This window comes from Acomys russatus, chromosome 16 (assembly GCF_903995435.1).
Source record: "Acomys russatus chromosome 16, mAcoRus1.1, whole genome shotgun sequence".
NCBI classification, from domain to species: Eukaryota; Metazoa; Chordata; class Mammalia; order Rodentia; family Muridae; genus Acomys; species Acomys russatus.
Window position 1 is genome coordinate 15,753,879 of NC_067152.1, and position 16,991 is coordinate 15,770,869.

General features: G+C 48.1%; 1 protein-coding gene across 1 annotated transcript in view; it reads right to left on the reverse strand.

The window, feature by feature from the left end:
* Scpep1 (serine carboxypeptidase 1) overlaps positions 1-16,763 on the reverse strand; it is a 32,362-nt gene extending 15,599 nt beyond the window's left edge. The window contains exons 1-7 of the mRNA XM_051158267.1: positions 16,688-16,763; positions 14,778-14,929; positions 10,000-10,089; positions 7,380-7,535; positions 6,608-6,682; positions 4,617-4,689; positions 490-527 (exon numbers count right to left, since the gene is read on the reverse strand). Coding sequence (XP_051014224.1) covers positions 490-527; positions 4,617-4,689; positions 6,608-6,682; positions 7,380-7,535; positions 10,000-10,089; positions 14,778-14,929; positions 16,688-16,763 — 660 coding nt within the window. The remainder of the gene's footprint in view (positions 1-489; positions 528-4,616; positions 4,690-6,607; positions 6,683-7,379; positions 7,536-9,999; positions 10,090-14,777; positions 14,930-16,687) is intronic.
* Between the last annotated feature and the right edge of the window lie 228 nt (positions 16,764-16,991).

Here is a 16,991-nt window from a genome sequence, read left to right on the forward strand (position 1 = left end):
GGTTGCTGGGAATTGAACTCAGGACCTCTGGAAGAGCAGTCAGTGCTCTTAACCACTGAGCCATCTCTTCAGCCCCATAATTTTTCAAAAATAAATCCCCAGGGCATCAATCAGTGAGGCCTGATGTCGGGTGTGCCTGTGAAGTGTGAGTGTAGACAATCCTTGACTAGGGTCCTAGGCTGAACATAAAGGGGAAAGGAATGCCGGAGGAGTGCCAGCATTCAGTGGGAGCTCTCTGCTCCCTCATCCACCCAGATACAGGCAGGGAGCCTCCCATCCCAGCTGCTATGTCTTCCTTGTGTGTGTGTGTTGGGGGTGGGAGGGGTGGGGGGGGGTGAGGACCGGCCACACCCTCTCCAACTGTAAACCAAAACAAATCCTTCTGCCGCCAGACACTGTCCCTGGAGAACAAAGGAATCAGTTGGACTGTGGTGTGGCTCCACCCCCACACACACACAAGACTGCAGAGAGGAGGACCCACCTACTCACCATGCTGTACAGGTAAGGCCCCCAGGACAGCACTGAATCTAAAGAAAACCAAATATGTACAGATTAGCTATGTCTTTCCCGAAGACCACCCCCACTCGCTTCCCTTCAAAGCACAAAGAGACAGGAGCCAGAAACACAGTGACTTTGGGGGTAAATACTCCAGAGGCCCCTAGTATCCAAATAGCCGGCATCTCAGCAGGTGGAAGATGGGATGAGGGCCAGGCCTTCCTGCCACTGGCATGGTGATCTGATTTGACTGCCCAAAAGAGCGTCCTTGGCAGAGATGCTCTGACATACCACACAGGCAGGAGGTGGGTGTGCACTGGAGGCTTGCCTCTGTAGCCACCTAGCTTCCTGACAAATGACAAAGATTTCCCCACCCTCACACTGCCATTCTGCAATCTACTTGGCTCCTCTCCGGTGTGGAGATCTTTGCTTCTGCCAATGTACTTTAGGAAGAACATTAATGTGACCGTAGCTCCTGTGTCTGTGGCTACCCTGCCTATCAGCTCATTTGTACTCTGCAAACATGCAGAGAAGCTACTAAGGGCACCAAGGGAAGCAAACAGCTCCAAGAGACTTCAAGTTGAGTAAGAGCTGGGCGTAGTGGTGCACGCCTTTACTCCCAGCCCTTGGGAAGCAGAGGCAGGTGGCTGTGTTGAGTTTGCTGATAGTCTGGTCTACACAGTCAAGGCTACCCAGAGAAACCTTGTCTCGAAAAGCCAGGGAGAGACAGAGACAGAGAGACACACACATACAGAGACAGACAGAGACACAAATGGTTACCGTTACCTCAGGGAACACAGTGAGTGGCTGGGGCAGGTCTACAATACCACATACCCACCAGGTCAGACACAAGCTACTGAAGGGTGCCAACAAAGTATCAAGGACTTCCATGGACTGAGCGCATTTGAGAAAGTGACTCTGCTGCTTAGAACCCTCCAAGCAGGAGTCATTTAGTCCCCAAAAGAGTATCTGAAGACATGTTTGGTTGTCACACTGAGAGAAAGCCCATTGGCATCTCCTGACCAGAGGATGGGATGGGGATGCTACAAATGTCCAAAAATGGGAGTTGGGAAGAAGGCTCAAGTAGGGAAGAGGGCTTGCTGCACAAGTGTGAGGGTCTGAGTTCAAATCTCCCAAACCCAAATACAAGGCCAAGTTTGGTTACACCTGTTAATAATCCCAGAACTGTGTTGGGGCAGAAACTGAAGATTGCTGGGTCTCACTGGCTACCAGCCTAGTTCCAGCTTGAAGGAGACACCGTAACTTAAAAAAAATAAGGTTGGGGTCTGGTGGAGTGGAATGTCTCAGTAGTTAGGAGCACTTGCTGCTTTTCCAGAGGACCAAATTTGAGTCCCAGCACCCAGATCAGGTGGTTCACAATCACCTCAAACTCCAGTCCCAGAGGATCTGATGCCTTCTTCGTGCCCCTGAGGGCACTGTATGCACATGGTAGGTACATAGACATACATGTAGGCAAACACCCTTTTACATGTAATGAAAATAAACTCTCAAGAGATTTTTTTAAAAAAGCTATAAGGCAGAAAAAGTGATAAAGACATTTGATGCCTTCTGCTGGCTTATCCATACAGGCATGGGTAGAGGCACTTGCACACCCATATTAATACACCACATCTGGCACATATCACCCGCCCCCATGCACACCTGACCAAAAAGTTTGTGTTTACTACACAGAACAGTTCCCAACAACAACAAACTACACTACTCTAAGTGGCTATCACGCTGCAGTTGAGGAAACCCAAGAGAGTTAACCTGGCCAAGATGATAGATTCAGATGTCTGAAGCCACACCCTGATTGTGGCCGAGATAGGCCACTCCTGTCTGTGCTCCCAAAGGATTACGAAAGTGCAGACCTCAGAGTTGCCTTGCCACCATGGGCCACTGCAAATGCTCTTCTAGCCGATGCCAGTGGGGACACGCTGATGACACAGAGTCACCCTAGGCTGAGTCACATAAAACTGGGTCTGCCCTTTACGAGGCCACTCACCACGCCTGGGATATTTCATCATCCCTCTTAGTGTCTTCAGCGTCTCCTGCTGTAAACTTAAAGATTCTTTTTTTTATTTTATGTCATGTACATTGGTGTGAGGGTGTCAGAATTCCTGGAACTGGAATTACAGACAGTTGTGAGCTGCCATATGGTTGCTGGGAATTGAACCAGGGTCCTTTGGAAGAACACACAGTGTTCTTAACCACTGAGCTATCTCTCCAGCCCCCAACTTAAAGATTCTTTTGCTGGGAAAATCATCGCAGAGAAGGTGGAGGCTATGCCAATGCCGCTTCATCTCTAGGTATCTTGGATGCTCTTGGGGTGAATGAATGTGTTCTGTTTTTATTTTTGTTGTTGTTTTGTTTTTGTTTTTTTGAGATAGGGTTTCTCTGTGTAGCCTTGCCTGTCCTGGACTCACTTTGTAGACCAGGCTGGCCTCAAACTCACAGCGATCCGCCTGCCTCTGCCTCCTGAGTGCTGGGATTACAGGCATGTGCCACCACCACCCCCGTCGTTGAATGGTTTCTGTGATGTGCTTTCTTCTCCAAGAAATTTCTGCTGTCCTTCATCTGGACAGCATTGCCCTGTGGGATGGATGGCTGTTTCTCCCAGGCTTGACATGGTCACCACCAATGAGCAGAGTGACCTATCAGAGACCCTGAACCATTGTCAAGGCAACAAAATAAATAGAACTATGCAGCAGATAGCTAGGTCCATGATAATAGAGCAATCTAGGGAAGAAAGGAGACCACTCACTCTTCAGTAGACCCTTACTCTAGGTTCCAGGCCCACTACCTCCTGCCCCACTACACATAGTCTTAGGTACTAAAATAGACGAGGTTAAAGATTGCCTGCAGGGCCAGCAGGATGGGTCAGAGGGTAAAGGCACTTTCTGCACAAATCCCATGATCCCACCTAAATGTAGAAGAATCAACTCCACAAAGTTGTCCTGTGACTCTACATATGCACTATGGCAGACACACACACACACACACACACACACACACACACACCATTACCCTCATCATTCTCATTATCAACACTAATTTTTTTTGTTTTGTTTTGTTTTGTTTTTCGAGACAGGGTTTCTCTGTGTAGCCTTAGCTGACCTGGACTCGCTTTGTAGACCAGGCTGGCCTCGAACTCACAGCGATCCACCTGCCTCTGCCTCCCGAGTACTTGGATTAAAGGCATCAACACTAATTTTTAAACATTGCCTGGGCTGGGCATGGTGGCATATTTGGTGCGTTCCTTTAATCCCAGCACTTCAGAGGCAGAGGCAGCTAGATTTCTGTGAGTTTAAGACTAGCCTGGTCTACATAGTAAGTCGCAGGAGAGCCAAGGCAAAAAAGACCCTGTCCCCCTAAAAAAATTTTTTTTCAAGATTTATTTATTTATTATGTATACAGTGTTCTGCCTGCATGTACACCTGCCCACCAGAAAAGGACACAGACCTCATTATAGATGGTTGGGAGCCACCATGTGGTTGCTGAGAATTAAACTCAGGACCTTTGGAAGAACGGCCAGCACTCTTAACCTCTGAGCCATCTCTCCAGCTCATTAAAAAATTTTTGTTTTGTTTTGTTTTTTGAGACAGGGTTTCTCTGTGTAGCCTTGGCTGTCCTGGACTCACTTCGTAAACGAGGCTGACCTCGAACTTACAGTGATCCACCTGCCTTTGCCTCCTGAGTGCTAGGATTAAGGTGTGTGCCCTGCTTCAAAAAATTTTTTAATTGTCTAAAGACACAACTTTTCAGTGAACTGTGGTGTAAGAGGCATCTAGGGTCCTGTAGGTAACACCCATATACTCCCTGGTCCACCCAGCAGAACTTGGATGGAATCCTTCGGTCTCGGTACTGGAGGCAAATAGAGTTTTCAGTATGTTTCCCCAGAAAAGTCATACAGTAAGTCCAAAGTCACAGAAAGGGACAGGGTTAGAAAAGAGAAATTCCAGCCAGGCGCGGTGGCGCATGCCTTTAATCCTAGCACTTGGGAGAGAGAGGCAGGCAAATCGCTGTGAATTCGAGGCCAGCCTGGTCTACAAAGTGAGTCCAGGATAGCCAAGGCTGAGAGAAAGAGGGCGGGGGGGGGGGGGGCGGAATCCCAAACTTACCTATAGGGGAGATCCAGGAGTCACCCAACGCAACCCCAGAAAAGTTGCACCTGATGGCCCCTTGCTGAATAGCCTGAAAGAAAAGCCAAGAAATGTTCTGACCAAGGGCACCAAGGCCTCCATCCCTCACCAGCAGAGGCACACATACTCATGGCTTCTCCTAACCTACATTGTCCAAATTTCCCTAGGTCCAGGTGTCGGCAGACCACCCACATGACAGCACCTCCTCCCATCACCACGCAGAAGTAGAGGAGGGGCTGCTGACTCTCTGCTTTGTTTACGTGTCCTCAGGACAAGTATGGGATTTGTCCCTAGTTGTCTTTGAGAGGCTCAGGGATCTCCATGTCCTGATGCCTGGGAAGCCTCCCAAGGTGCTCAGGGGCTCCTTGGGAACAGGTACCACTGCCAAGGAGCAGTCACCAAGGCTGGGGCTCCTCAGGACATCCTTGAGGGTGGAGCCTATCCACAGGACAGGTCATCTTCTCTGCACCTGCCCAGAAACGGAAAGCTGGACATAACCTAAACATTCACCAGGATGATGGGCCACACAAACCATCGTGCATGATAAGATTCAAGGGAAGCCGGGCGTGGTGGCGCATGTCTTTAATCCCAGTACTCAAGAGACAGAGACAGGCAGATCACTGTAAGTTCGAGGCCAGCCTGGTCTACAAAGTGAGTCCAGGACAGCCAAGGCTACACAGAGAAACCTTGTCTCAAAAAACCAAAAAAAAAAAAAAAAAAAAAAAAAAAGACTCAAGTGAAAGCAGAAAGTGAAGTGAAAATACCCCCCACAGCATGTTACTGAACACTCAAAAAAACAGACTATATGCTAGGGTATCATATATGCTATCACGTGTAGTATAAATGTGGGGGGAAGATTACATATGAATTAGATTACACAGTTATGCGAATCAGTAAAATAAAGCGACTAGGGGGCTGCCAAAGGGAGTAGGGCAAAGGCTGAAAACGTGAATTATATGAGCAAATGAGACCCCAAACAAGAAAACAAGATTGGGCCTGGGCTTGCTGATACAGGCCTGTAACTCCAGCTAGATAGGAGGCTGAGGCAGGGGGACTGGATTTTCAAAGCTTGCTTGGGCCACAGAGTGAACTCAAGGCTAGCCTGGACAAGTCAGTAAAGAGGGCAGGGGTTGCGGAGCGGTAGGGTGTGTGCCTAGCACATGGAAGGCCCTGGGGTGTTTCATCCTTAGAACTAGGAAGGGAACAAAGAGAACAGGGAGAAACTGAAGGGAAGGGAAGAACAAAGGAGGAGAAGAGAGAAAAGAACAAAGCCAGGGCTGGGCCTCAGGTGTATAGCCCAGTGGTAGAGCTCGTGCTGGGCATACAGGAGGCCATGAACTCAGTCTTCTGACAGGAAGGAAGAGGGAGGGAGGCAGGAAGGAGAGGGAAGAAATCAGAGATCTGAAGCAGGGACTAAAACATTTAGAGACTGGAGAGATGGCTCAGCAGTTAAGAACACTGGCTGTTCTTTTTGAGATAGGGTTTCTCTATGTAGCCTTGGCTGTCCTGGACTGGCTTTGTAGACCAGGCTGGCCTCGAACTCACAGCGATCCATCTACCTCTACCTCCCAAGTGCTGGGATTAAAGGCGTGTGCCACCACGCCCAGCCAACAAAAGAAATCTTTAAAAAATACATTTATTTTTATTTTATGTAGAAATGTTTGCCCAAAGATGTGTGTGTGTGTGTGTGTGTGTGTGTGTGTGTGTGTGTGCGCGCGCGCGCGCACGCGCGCACAGGATGCTATGCCTGACAACCTAATTTGATGCCAAGAACCCACAGTGAAAGGAGCGAATAAACTTCTGTAAATTGACCTCTGACCTACACCCCTCCACACACACACTATGACATATGCATGCATACACACAACACTTTTTTTTTAAATAAATAAGGTCTGTTAATAGCAGGTAGGTATATGAAAGTGATGACCATATGAAAGCCAAAACCATAACAGAGTCACCCTCTTGTTTACCTTGTAAAGTTCTAGACTGATGCCAGCAGCCATCTTTCCTCCATAGGATTCTGAGAAAATGTAGAATGGAACCGTCTAGCAAGAAAAGGAATTTACAACAAATTAAAACACCCTGACCCTGATTGCTTTTCTTTTCTTTTTTTCCTTTTTGAGACAGGGTTTCTCTGTGTAGCCTCAGCTGTCCTGGACTTCCTTTGTAGACCAGGCTGGCCTCAAACTCACAGAGATCCGCTTGCCTCTACCTCCCCCGTATGCTGGGATTAAAGGAAGCCTGTGCCACCACATCCGGCCCCTGATTGCCTTTCAACTCACACAAATTATCTTCAGATTTCTAAAGTGTCCAATGCTAGATAAGGCTAGTCTGCTTTTGTCTTTGCCCTCATAACTGATTACTGATGTCTAGTCAGATGTCCGGAAATCAAAACCCACAGCCTTGGAAGGAAAGAGGAGGTCTCTGAAAGCTAGCTGCCACTGAACTCTTTTTGTTTGTTTGTTTGTCGTTTTTTGTTTTGTTTTTTGAGACAGGGTTTCTCTGTGTAGCCTTGGCTGTCTCCTGGACTCTTTATAGACCAGGCTGGCCTCGAACTCACAGCAATATGCCTTCCTCTGCCTCCGAGTTCTGGGATAAAAGGTGTGTGCCACCACACCCAGCTGTTTGTTTGTCCTAGCTGTCCTATGGCACTGAACTCTTTTTGGGGGGGCGGGAAGGGGAGGGTATGTGTCAGTATTCTGACTCTCTTGCTTGTCTTTCGTTCCCAAACTGCATAATTACCTGGAATTCTTTATGGCGATCAAAGAAGGATTTCAGAAGCACCATCATGTCGGATGCCACCGTGGCCAGATCCTTTGCGTAGGCGTCGGTAGTGTTCACGTAACTGAAGCCAGTGCCCACAGGATTATCCACAAACAGGAGACTGGCCCACTGCAGCTGCAGCCACCCCAGAAGAAGCAAGCATTGCAGCGGTTAGTCACCAATCATCTTGCTAGCAGCTAGGCAAAGCCACATTTATGATAACACAGTGTGGTGATTTTATCTTAATTGCTTAAAGTGATTTTAGGGGGGGTGGGGTGGGGAAATGGCTCAAATTAGTAAGGTATTTATTTGCCTTATGGGCATGAGGCCTTGAGCTCCAACTCCAGAACCCATGTAAAAAAAAAGTTAGGCACACGCCTGTAATCCCAGCACTCAGGAGGCAGAGGCAGGCGGGTCTATGTGAGTTCGAGGCCAGCCTGGCCTATATAGTAAGTTCTGGAATAGCCAGAGCTACATAGCGAAACCCTGTCCCAGAAAAAAAAAAAAAAAGTTGGGTAGAGTATTGCACACTTATAACCCCAGTGCTGGGGAGGTGGAGACATATATTCTGGGTCTTGCTTGGCAGTGTAGCCTAAAAGTAAGTGCTGAGTTTTAGGCCAATCACAGAATAAGAGACCTTGTCTCAAAACAACAACAAACCAAGGTGGACACACACACACTACCCAGAATAAAAGTTTTTTTTTTTTTTAAGGGAGAAGAAAGGAAAGACACAATGAACACCTACACAGGAACACAGACTTTAAGCTATTATGTCTCACGCACTGAAGCACACTACAGGTCACAATACGGGGAGCACCAGGCTGTTATAGTCCAAGCAGTAGTTTGAAGGCGGAAGCATACGCGTGGAATACGGACATCCTGGGCCAGGGATGTAGCTCAGTTCTTAGAATGTTTGCCCAGCATGCCTCAAGGCCTGGGTTCCGTGCCCAGCACGCTGCACTATGATCTTAGTGCTGAGAAAGTGGAGGTTAGAGGATTAGAGGTTCAAGGACATCTATGGATACACTGTAAATTGGGGGTGTCTTGAGCTTCATGAAATGCTGTCTCAAAAATAAAAAAAAAAAGATATATGAGCCGGGCGTGGTGGCGCACGCCTTTAATCCCAGCACTCGGGAGGCAGAGGTGGGCGGATCGCTGTGAGTTCGAGGCCAGCCTGGTCTACAAAGTGAGTCCAGGACAGCCAAGGCTAACACAGAGAGACCTTGTCTCGAAAAACCAAAAAAAAAAAAAAAAAAAAAGAAAAAAAAAAAAGATATATGGATATTGCATATCAGTTTTCTTCCAGATGAATTATTTCCCTTTTATACTTCAAGAACAGTCTCTGTTCTACTGCGGGTTTTCAAAGAAGCTGAGAATTCTTTTTGTTTTTGTTTTCTGAGACAGGGTTTCTCTGTGTAGCCTCCTGGCTGTCCTGGAACTCTCTTGGTAGACCAGGTTAGCCCCAAACTCACAAGAGATTGTCCTGCCTCTGCCTCCTGAGTGCTGAGATTAAAGGCGTGCGCCACCACGCTCAGCTAAAGTGAGACTTCTAAATCAGGTATCCAAAAGGATTCTCAGAGACGCCCATCAGCCACGTTCTGCACACTGATCAGGAAATGGAAACCCCACAAGGGCCAGGATTTGTGTGAGGTCACAAAACTGGAAAGAGGCTGGACAGACAGCAGCATCAAGACAGGGGCGCAGCCCCCCCCCCCCCCCCCCCCGCCTCCTCATTCAGGTTCTCTGCTCCTGTCTCACCACCGTCTTTGGTTCCAGAAGGTGTGGAGACAAGGCGGTGTGTGTTGGGGGGTGGGGCGTTGCCGGGATTGGCGGTGGTGGTATGTGCGTGAGTGATGGCACTGCTGTGCCTCAGCAGCAACATTAGAGCTATTTCAGGCCAGGAGAAAAAGCTACAGGAGGACAAGATGGCTTAGCACCGGATGAGAGGAAGACAAGAGAAGCCCCGCCCTGAGGACCTTGGAGAGCATTCTCGAATGCTGAGTGCTGCAGGGAAGGGAAAGAGGCGCAGTGAGGGGAGGGGCGGGGGGTGGAGGTGGGGGAGGAGCCCAGGCTAAGATAGTCAGCAGATTGGACTCAGCCAGGCTGTGGATTGAGAGAGGAGCTGCTTAGAGAAGGAAGTGTGGGGGCGGGGGTGTGGGACACAAAGAATGAGGAAGATATCAACGGGGAGGAGGACAAGGGACTTGCAAGTTTGATGAAGCCCAGATGTGAGAGGAAAGCATCGTTGGTAGTTTTATCAGACGGTGGGACTCAAGGTCTGAGACTGCAGATGGTCACCGTGTGAATAAACCCAGGATCACCACCCTCGGCTACAGGGAATTTCGGAGACAGGGTTACACATAGCCCAGGCTGGCTCTAAACTTGCTACATAGTCAAGGATTACTCTGAACTTCTCAGCCTCCAACCTCCACATCCTGTAAATGAGATGACAAGTGTTCATCCTTAAGCCTGGTTTGTTTATACAGTGCTGAGGTGGACTGCTAACCCTGTGACCCCACCCCGCCCTGGGTGGAGCTCCGGGGTCCAGCCTCTGAGAGGATGAAGGGCAGGTTATGGTTGAGGTCGGTTCTCACTGTACCCAGGTGGTGTTCCGTGGCTTGAGTTGGGTGTCAAGAGGCCCAATTTCCTCAAAGTTTCCAAATCCAGTGCTGGAACCGCCTGGACCGCCCTGTGGAAGAAAAAGGAACAGACATTAACCAGAGAAAATGCAGCCAAGCCCTGCTTGTTAAAACAGATGTGCAGCCAGGCAGTGGTGGCGCACGCCTTTAATCCCAGCATTTGGGAGGCAGAGGCAGGCAGATCACTGTGAATTTGAGGCAAGCCTGGTCTACAAAGTAAGTCCAGGACAGCCAAGGCTACAAAGAGAAACCTTGTCTCAAAAAAACCAAAAAATAAAAAAACAAAACAGATGTGCACACCCAGGGAAACAGCTTAGGACGCAGTGACGGCTGCACTGCCCTATACGAAGGGTACATCTGCAACAGGATGAGGAAATGCATGTCTATAATCCTAGGGGCATCTGGTGCCCTCGCCGGTGTACAGGTGTACATGAAGGCAGAACACTGTGTACATAATAATAAAGAAATAAATCTTTTTAAAAAAAGATTCTGCCTGCAGGCTAGAAGAGAGTACCAGATTTCATTACAGATGGTTGTGAGCCACCATGTGGTTGCTGGGAATTGAACTCATGACATTTGGAAGAGCAGTCAGTGCTCTTAACCACTGAGCCATCTCTCCAGGCCTGGAAATAAATCTTTTTAAGAAAGAAAGACAGACAGACAGAAATATGGGTGCAGAAGCAGGAGGCTAAAGGGAAGAATAAGATGGCACAACGGGCTGGGCGTGGTGGTGCACATCTTTAATCCCAGCAAAGGCAGGTGGATCACTGTGAGTTCGAGGCCAGCCTGGTCTACGAAGTAAGTCCAGGACAGCCAAGACTACACAGAGAAACCCTGTTTCGAAAAACAGAAACAAAAGACCAAAAAACAAAAACAAACAAACAAAAAGATGGCACAACAGAAGCCAGGGAAATTTGCCTAGGGAAATCTAAAGAAAAGAAACTGACCTGGGTGTAGTGACAGATACCTGTCACCCCCTGCACTGCTTACAAAGGAGAAGGATTATTGAGTGGAAGGCTAGTCTGGGAAAGACCCTGCCACTCCCAAAAAGAAGAGACAGACACAGGGGTGGGGAGGACCAGTGGGCAGGGATAAGGACCTGCAGGCCAAGCAACAGGCACTATCTGCAAAGTGTCTCCCATGTTAATGTTTTGAACAGACATTAATCCTCTTGATAAAAATCAGAGGCTCGACTCCCCCGTGATTATACACCTTTACATGTTAATATTTCTTAATACGGTGGCAAAAAGTTCTCAAACCAGTTGGAGAAGTGCATCACAGTGCCCTTAATAGCACCAAGAGTCAGAGCGCCAACTGGAATGTCTTACCACAGGGAGGAGGGGGAGAGACCACATCTGCAGGGCGATTCACAAACCTCCTGAACAAATATGAAGTACATTAAAGGGGAGAGCACCCTCCGATGAAGGCGGGCCCTTTCCTTCAAGGAGACTTGTGAGTATCGGCAGGATGAAAACCAAAGTTGCAGGGCGCCCGTCTAAGCATCTAGAGGCCTGGGGCACTGTGGGAGAATTTCCATTTTCCGCTTCTGCTCCTTCTTTCTGGGTCCATCTCTCAAAAGTTAGGAGAAACTGACTGGAAGATTCCACACGGGGTGTGTGTGTGTGTGTGTGTGCATGCGTGTGTAAGGAAACCAGAGGTCACCAATGGGTATTTGTTCAATCACTCTCCACCTTGTTTTTATTATTACTTTTATTTATTTATTTATTTATTTTTCTTTGAGACAGGGTTTCTCTGTGTAGCCTTGCCTGTCCTGGACTCATTTTGTAGACCAGGCTGGCCTCGAACTCACAGTGATCCACCTGCCTCTGCCTCCCTGAGTGCTGCAATTACAGGCATGCACCACAGTGCCTGGCTTCCACCTTATTTTTTAAGACTGAGTCTCTTGCTGAACCTGGAGTTCATAGTTCTGCCAGCCTGGCTGGCCAGTGAGCTCCAGGGATCATCCGGACTCTCTCTCCAAAACACTGGGGTTACAAACTGGTACCATTGGCGCAGCTTTTATACGAGTAATGGGTATCTAAATTCAAAACCTCATACTTGCATAGCCAGCACTGAGCCATATGTTAAGCTGCTCCAATAATAATAATAATAATAATAATAATAATAATGATAATAATAATAATAATAATAATAATAATAATAATAATATAAATAAAAGGTTCACATTCAGAAACTCTGGAAACAAGTGGAATATACAGCTGAGGCTCAGGGCTACACAGTTCCTCTGAAATGTGATAAATGTGTCTGTGATTGACCTGGAGCACTTAAATGACTTAAAAAATAGTTTACTACCCCTGAAATAGCTTACTGTTCCACTCATGATGTGACCTCAATTCTCAAACACCACCACCTCGCAAAGAAGTGACTGCATCAATCCTTGGAAGGCTGCTAACTAGATCTTTTCCTCTAAGTGAACTATTTCCTCCCTGATCAGAGTTTATTCTTCTCTGGGCCTCTGGGGACACGGAGAAGAACAGATGTGCATCTTCAGCTATGAACCCTCATACAGCGTCTCAGTTGGCGGGTTAACCCAAACAACAGCACACACCAGGCAGCTTCCAGTGCCAGGCAGAGCAAGGAAACTGTGGTCAACCGAAAGGCTGGTTTGCAACTTTGGTTTTGGTTTCCTTTTGTGTCTCGTAGTGGCGTGGGGAGGGGGGGGGCCGGGGGATGGGGTGGGGCCCAGGACTTTATGCAGGCCAGGCAAACCTCTCTACCACAAAGCTAAGTCCTGAGCCTATGAAATCCATTGTTTTTTGAACCTGTTTCTGGAAAGCCCAGAGAGAACCCTGGGTTAGCAGGGGACAAAGAGGCAGCCACATACCTAGAACTCTGCAGCTGCCCCACCCTAACCTTAACACTTCTGTTTGTTTTATATATATATATATATATATATATATATTTTTTTTTTTTTTTTGAGATAGTGTCTCTTTTTATTTGTTTATTCTGTGTGCATTGGTGCTTTACGTGTACGTTTGTCTGTATGAGGGTGCCAGGTCCTCTGGAACTGGAGTTTCAAACAATTGTGAGCTGTCATATGGGTGCTGGGAATTACACCTCTGAAAGAGCAGGCAGTGTTCTTAACCACTGAGCCATATCTCCAGCCCCAACACTTCTGCTGTTTACTTTTCTTTTCTTTCTTTCTTTTTTTTTTTTTTTTTTAATCCCCCTACCCTGCTGGCTTCATCTGAGCCAAAAAGCTCAACTAGTTAACAATCTCAAAATCCCCCAACTCAGAAAAGTAAGGCCCAGAGTAGGGAAGTGTCTCGACATGGCTAAGAGTGAAAGGATAGTGCTGAAACCCAGGTGTCCCCAGCAGCAGGCCCTGGCTTTTCCACATCCAGGCTCTTCAGGGCAAGCCACACATTCATCAACAGCTGCTGGACCCGGGAAGATCACGTGGATTCCACTCCTGATCGTTTTCCAGCTAGCACTATCGGGCGGAGCCCTATTTCCAGCCCTCAAGAGAGGGAGCTGCGACGTTCTTATAGTAGGCACACACTGCTAGTCTGTCTGACTTCACCCCAACATGAAGCCTGTAGTGACAGCCCTGGGGCATTTGAGAAGGAAGCCTCACCCATACCCCACAGAGGTGAGGCCCAGGGTGCCCTAATTACTGGTGAGACAACCGGAACCTCGAGGTACCTCAGCCCCTCCCTAGAGATTAGTCTTCAGGGGTGGGCGAGGCCACCATAGGTGCCATTTGAAGAATGCAGGAGGATCTCTGCCTATGCCTAAACAGTTCAAAGTTTTATGCCTTCAACCCTAGGGGCAGAACTCAGGGTTAAAATGCAAACACAGGACCAGGTGTGGTGGAGCACGCCTTTAATCCCAGCACTCGGCAGGCAGAGGCAGGTGGATCGCTGTGAGTTCGAGGCCAGCCTGGTCTACAAAGTGAGTCCAGGACAGCCAAGGCTACACAGAGTCTCAAAAACAAAAAAGAAAAAGCAAAACAACAACAACAAAATACAAACACAGTATGGAAAAGGGTAGGAACAACATATATATATACATGGAATAACAATGAAAAAAGAAGCCATGAATTTGAAAGAGAGCAAGGAGGGGGTATATGAGAGGGTCTGGAGGGAGGAGAGGGAAGAGAGAAATGTAATTATATTATAATCTCAAAAAGTAAAAAAAAAAAAAAGGCTTCTCTGGGGATGAGAAGTTGGGGCTCAGGACTGTGGAGAAGAAGAAAGGAGGAGAATTGGGGTACCTCATCCTTTGGTTCAGAACTTTTCAAATACTTCTGTCGAAACCTACTGTATCATTACATTCAAAAAGGGCCCTTAGAACTATCTGACCTCAAAAAACAAAACAAAACAAAACCTCTAGAGCTGGGCATGGCGGCTCAGCATTGGTAGGCAGAGGCAGGTGGTTCTCTGTGAGTTCGAGGCCGGGCTGGTCTACAAACAGGACAGCCAGGGCTATTACACAGAGATATCCTGTCTCAAAAACAAAACAAAACAAAACAAAACAAAAAAAAAATAAACAAACAAAGGAGAGAAATCAAGATCAGTGAACAGGCCTCCCTTCAGTACACCCTTGCTTCAGGCTGTCTCAGCAGCATGTGACATCCCCCTCCCCCTCCCCCCAGGACTGGATGGACCAAACTGAGTCACCACCAGCTAAACTGGAAGCTCCTAAGGACCAAGCAAAGAGGTATGAGGAGACCTGACCAGGAGGCCGAGGAGGCCGGGCCACAGAGTCACGTTACCTGGAGCCACATGACCAGGGGCAGTTCTGAAAAGTTCTTGCAAGGATTCGTGGCATAGTAGAGCCACCAGAACATGTGGGCATCCTTGCGGACAGTCACGTAATCCCAGGCTTCCTTGCCTTCTTCCTCTGCAGGCCAGTCAGCAGTGGACCCTGAAACTGAGGCTCAGTGTCAATTTCCTGAGGAGTGTCTAACACCCAGGGGCGTTCCAAGTTTGGTAGAGATGGGTTATGCCTTAGGTAAGTCACCTACCTCAGGATATTGTGCCGGTAAGGAAAAACAAAGACCAAGGGGGGGAAAAAGGCCCTAAGGCATGTTGGTGTACCCCTTTAATTCCATGACTTGAGACGCAGAGGCAGGTAGATCTCTGTGAATTCAAGGCCAGTTTGGTCTATGAAGTGAGTTCCAGGCCAGCTAAGGCTACACAGGGTGAGACTCAGTCTCAAAAACACACACATAACCAAAGACGCACACACTTCAGCGATGGAAAAGAGAAACCAAACTTTTTTGTTTGTTTGTTTGGTTCTCTTTGTTTGTCTTGTCTTTGTTTATTGATTTATTTATTTTTAATTTTTTAAAAAACCAAATTTCTAACATGGGCGACATAGCAAGACCAGCTGTAGAGGAAAAAGGCTGAGAGACAAGCTCAGGTATGGGAACCCTGGCCTGACTTGTGGGTGGACAGGGTCGGGCGGGTGGGCGACAAGGAAAGGAAGAATCCCTGGGTGGCTCCTGCTTTTTGCTTGCCTTCTCCTTCCTGCTTTCAGTCCTCTTCAGCAAGTAAGAGAACAAAAACTAGTAGTCCCAGCAGGGAAGAGGTGGGAGTGGATGAAAAGGAGATGCTGTCCTGTGACCAGGTCAGCACTTATCACTGGGCAGGCAGGAGACAGGAGGATTAGGGGTCCAAGTCCATCGAACTCAGCACATAGTGAGCTTGAGGCCAGCTGGGGCAACAAGTATCTTTAAAAAAATACTTACGAGCTCTCTACTCTCTCTTCTTCTTACTCTTCCTGTGTCTGTCTCTGTCTCTATCTGGGGCACCCCTCCCCCCTCTCCTTCTCTCCCCATGCTCATTTAATAAACTCCTCTACAACATAAAAGAAAAAAATACAAATACAAATAATAATAATAATAAAGAAGGGGAAAGACTATGAAAACCAAAAAGTGGAGCTGAAGAAGTAGGTTAGGTCAGTCAGTGAAGTGTTCACCTTGCAAGCACAAAGACCAGAGTTCGATCCCTAGCTGTGTCTGTGCTTGGGATGCCAGGACTGGAGTCAGGAGAATCCTGGTGCTTGCTGGCCTAATTGGAGGGCTTTCGACCAGTGATAGACCTTGTCTTCAAGAAAGATGGACAGTCCCCGAGGGACAGCACGTGCATGGAAACACACACGCACACGCATAAAATCAATCTGCAAGTCATTCCACAAAACAAATCTGCTTTTGCCCAAAAACAGGCCAGCGGAGTCAGCTGATACTTTGTCTCTTCTAAACCAGCAGAGGGAGGAGGCCTCGTCTCAAAGTGTGGGAAGACTTGCAGGGGTCTCTTTAGCCTCGGATTTCAGCTCCACTAAATGACCCTGTAAAGTCACTAGGCAGCCGACATCAGGAGAAACGGGAGGTGGCCTTTAGACCGTGAAGTCTCTTGCATCAGCAGTTTCCCAAAACCAAACGTTTCTGGACAACCACCTCTACCTCCCCGTAGAGGAGGAATCATCCAGAACCAGAAAAAAGCAGAAAAAGCACTTTGACTTAAAACGTAAATAAAAACTAGAAGGTTCAAAAGCAATGTAGATTATTGCAAAGGAAGAGCCGAGTGGGAAAGAAATGTGTTTAAAAAACAAGAGCACGAACCCACTAACAAATTCGAGAAGGAGGCACCCACCGCTGGTGCGCCTTCCTCGCGAACCTACCCGCGTTGAGGCCTAGGAGGAGCGACAGGAACAGCCGCCACAGTCGGACCGAACACATTCGCCACGCCAGCACCATGGTGAAGACTGCGCCGCAGCATCAGCAACAGGCAGGAGCCTTGCCCGGCAGCGAGTGACGGCGGTGGGTGGGGCCTGGGCGGGGGCAGGGGCGGGCCCTCGGCTGGGCTGGCCCGGCCCTAAATTGACCTGAGGCTCCCAGTGTACGGCGCGCCCTCTGCCGGTCAGACCCACCCAGGACCTCCTACTAGGGCTCTGTGATGTTTCTGCCTTTTAGGGAGGTGTTGCG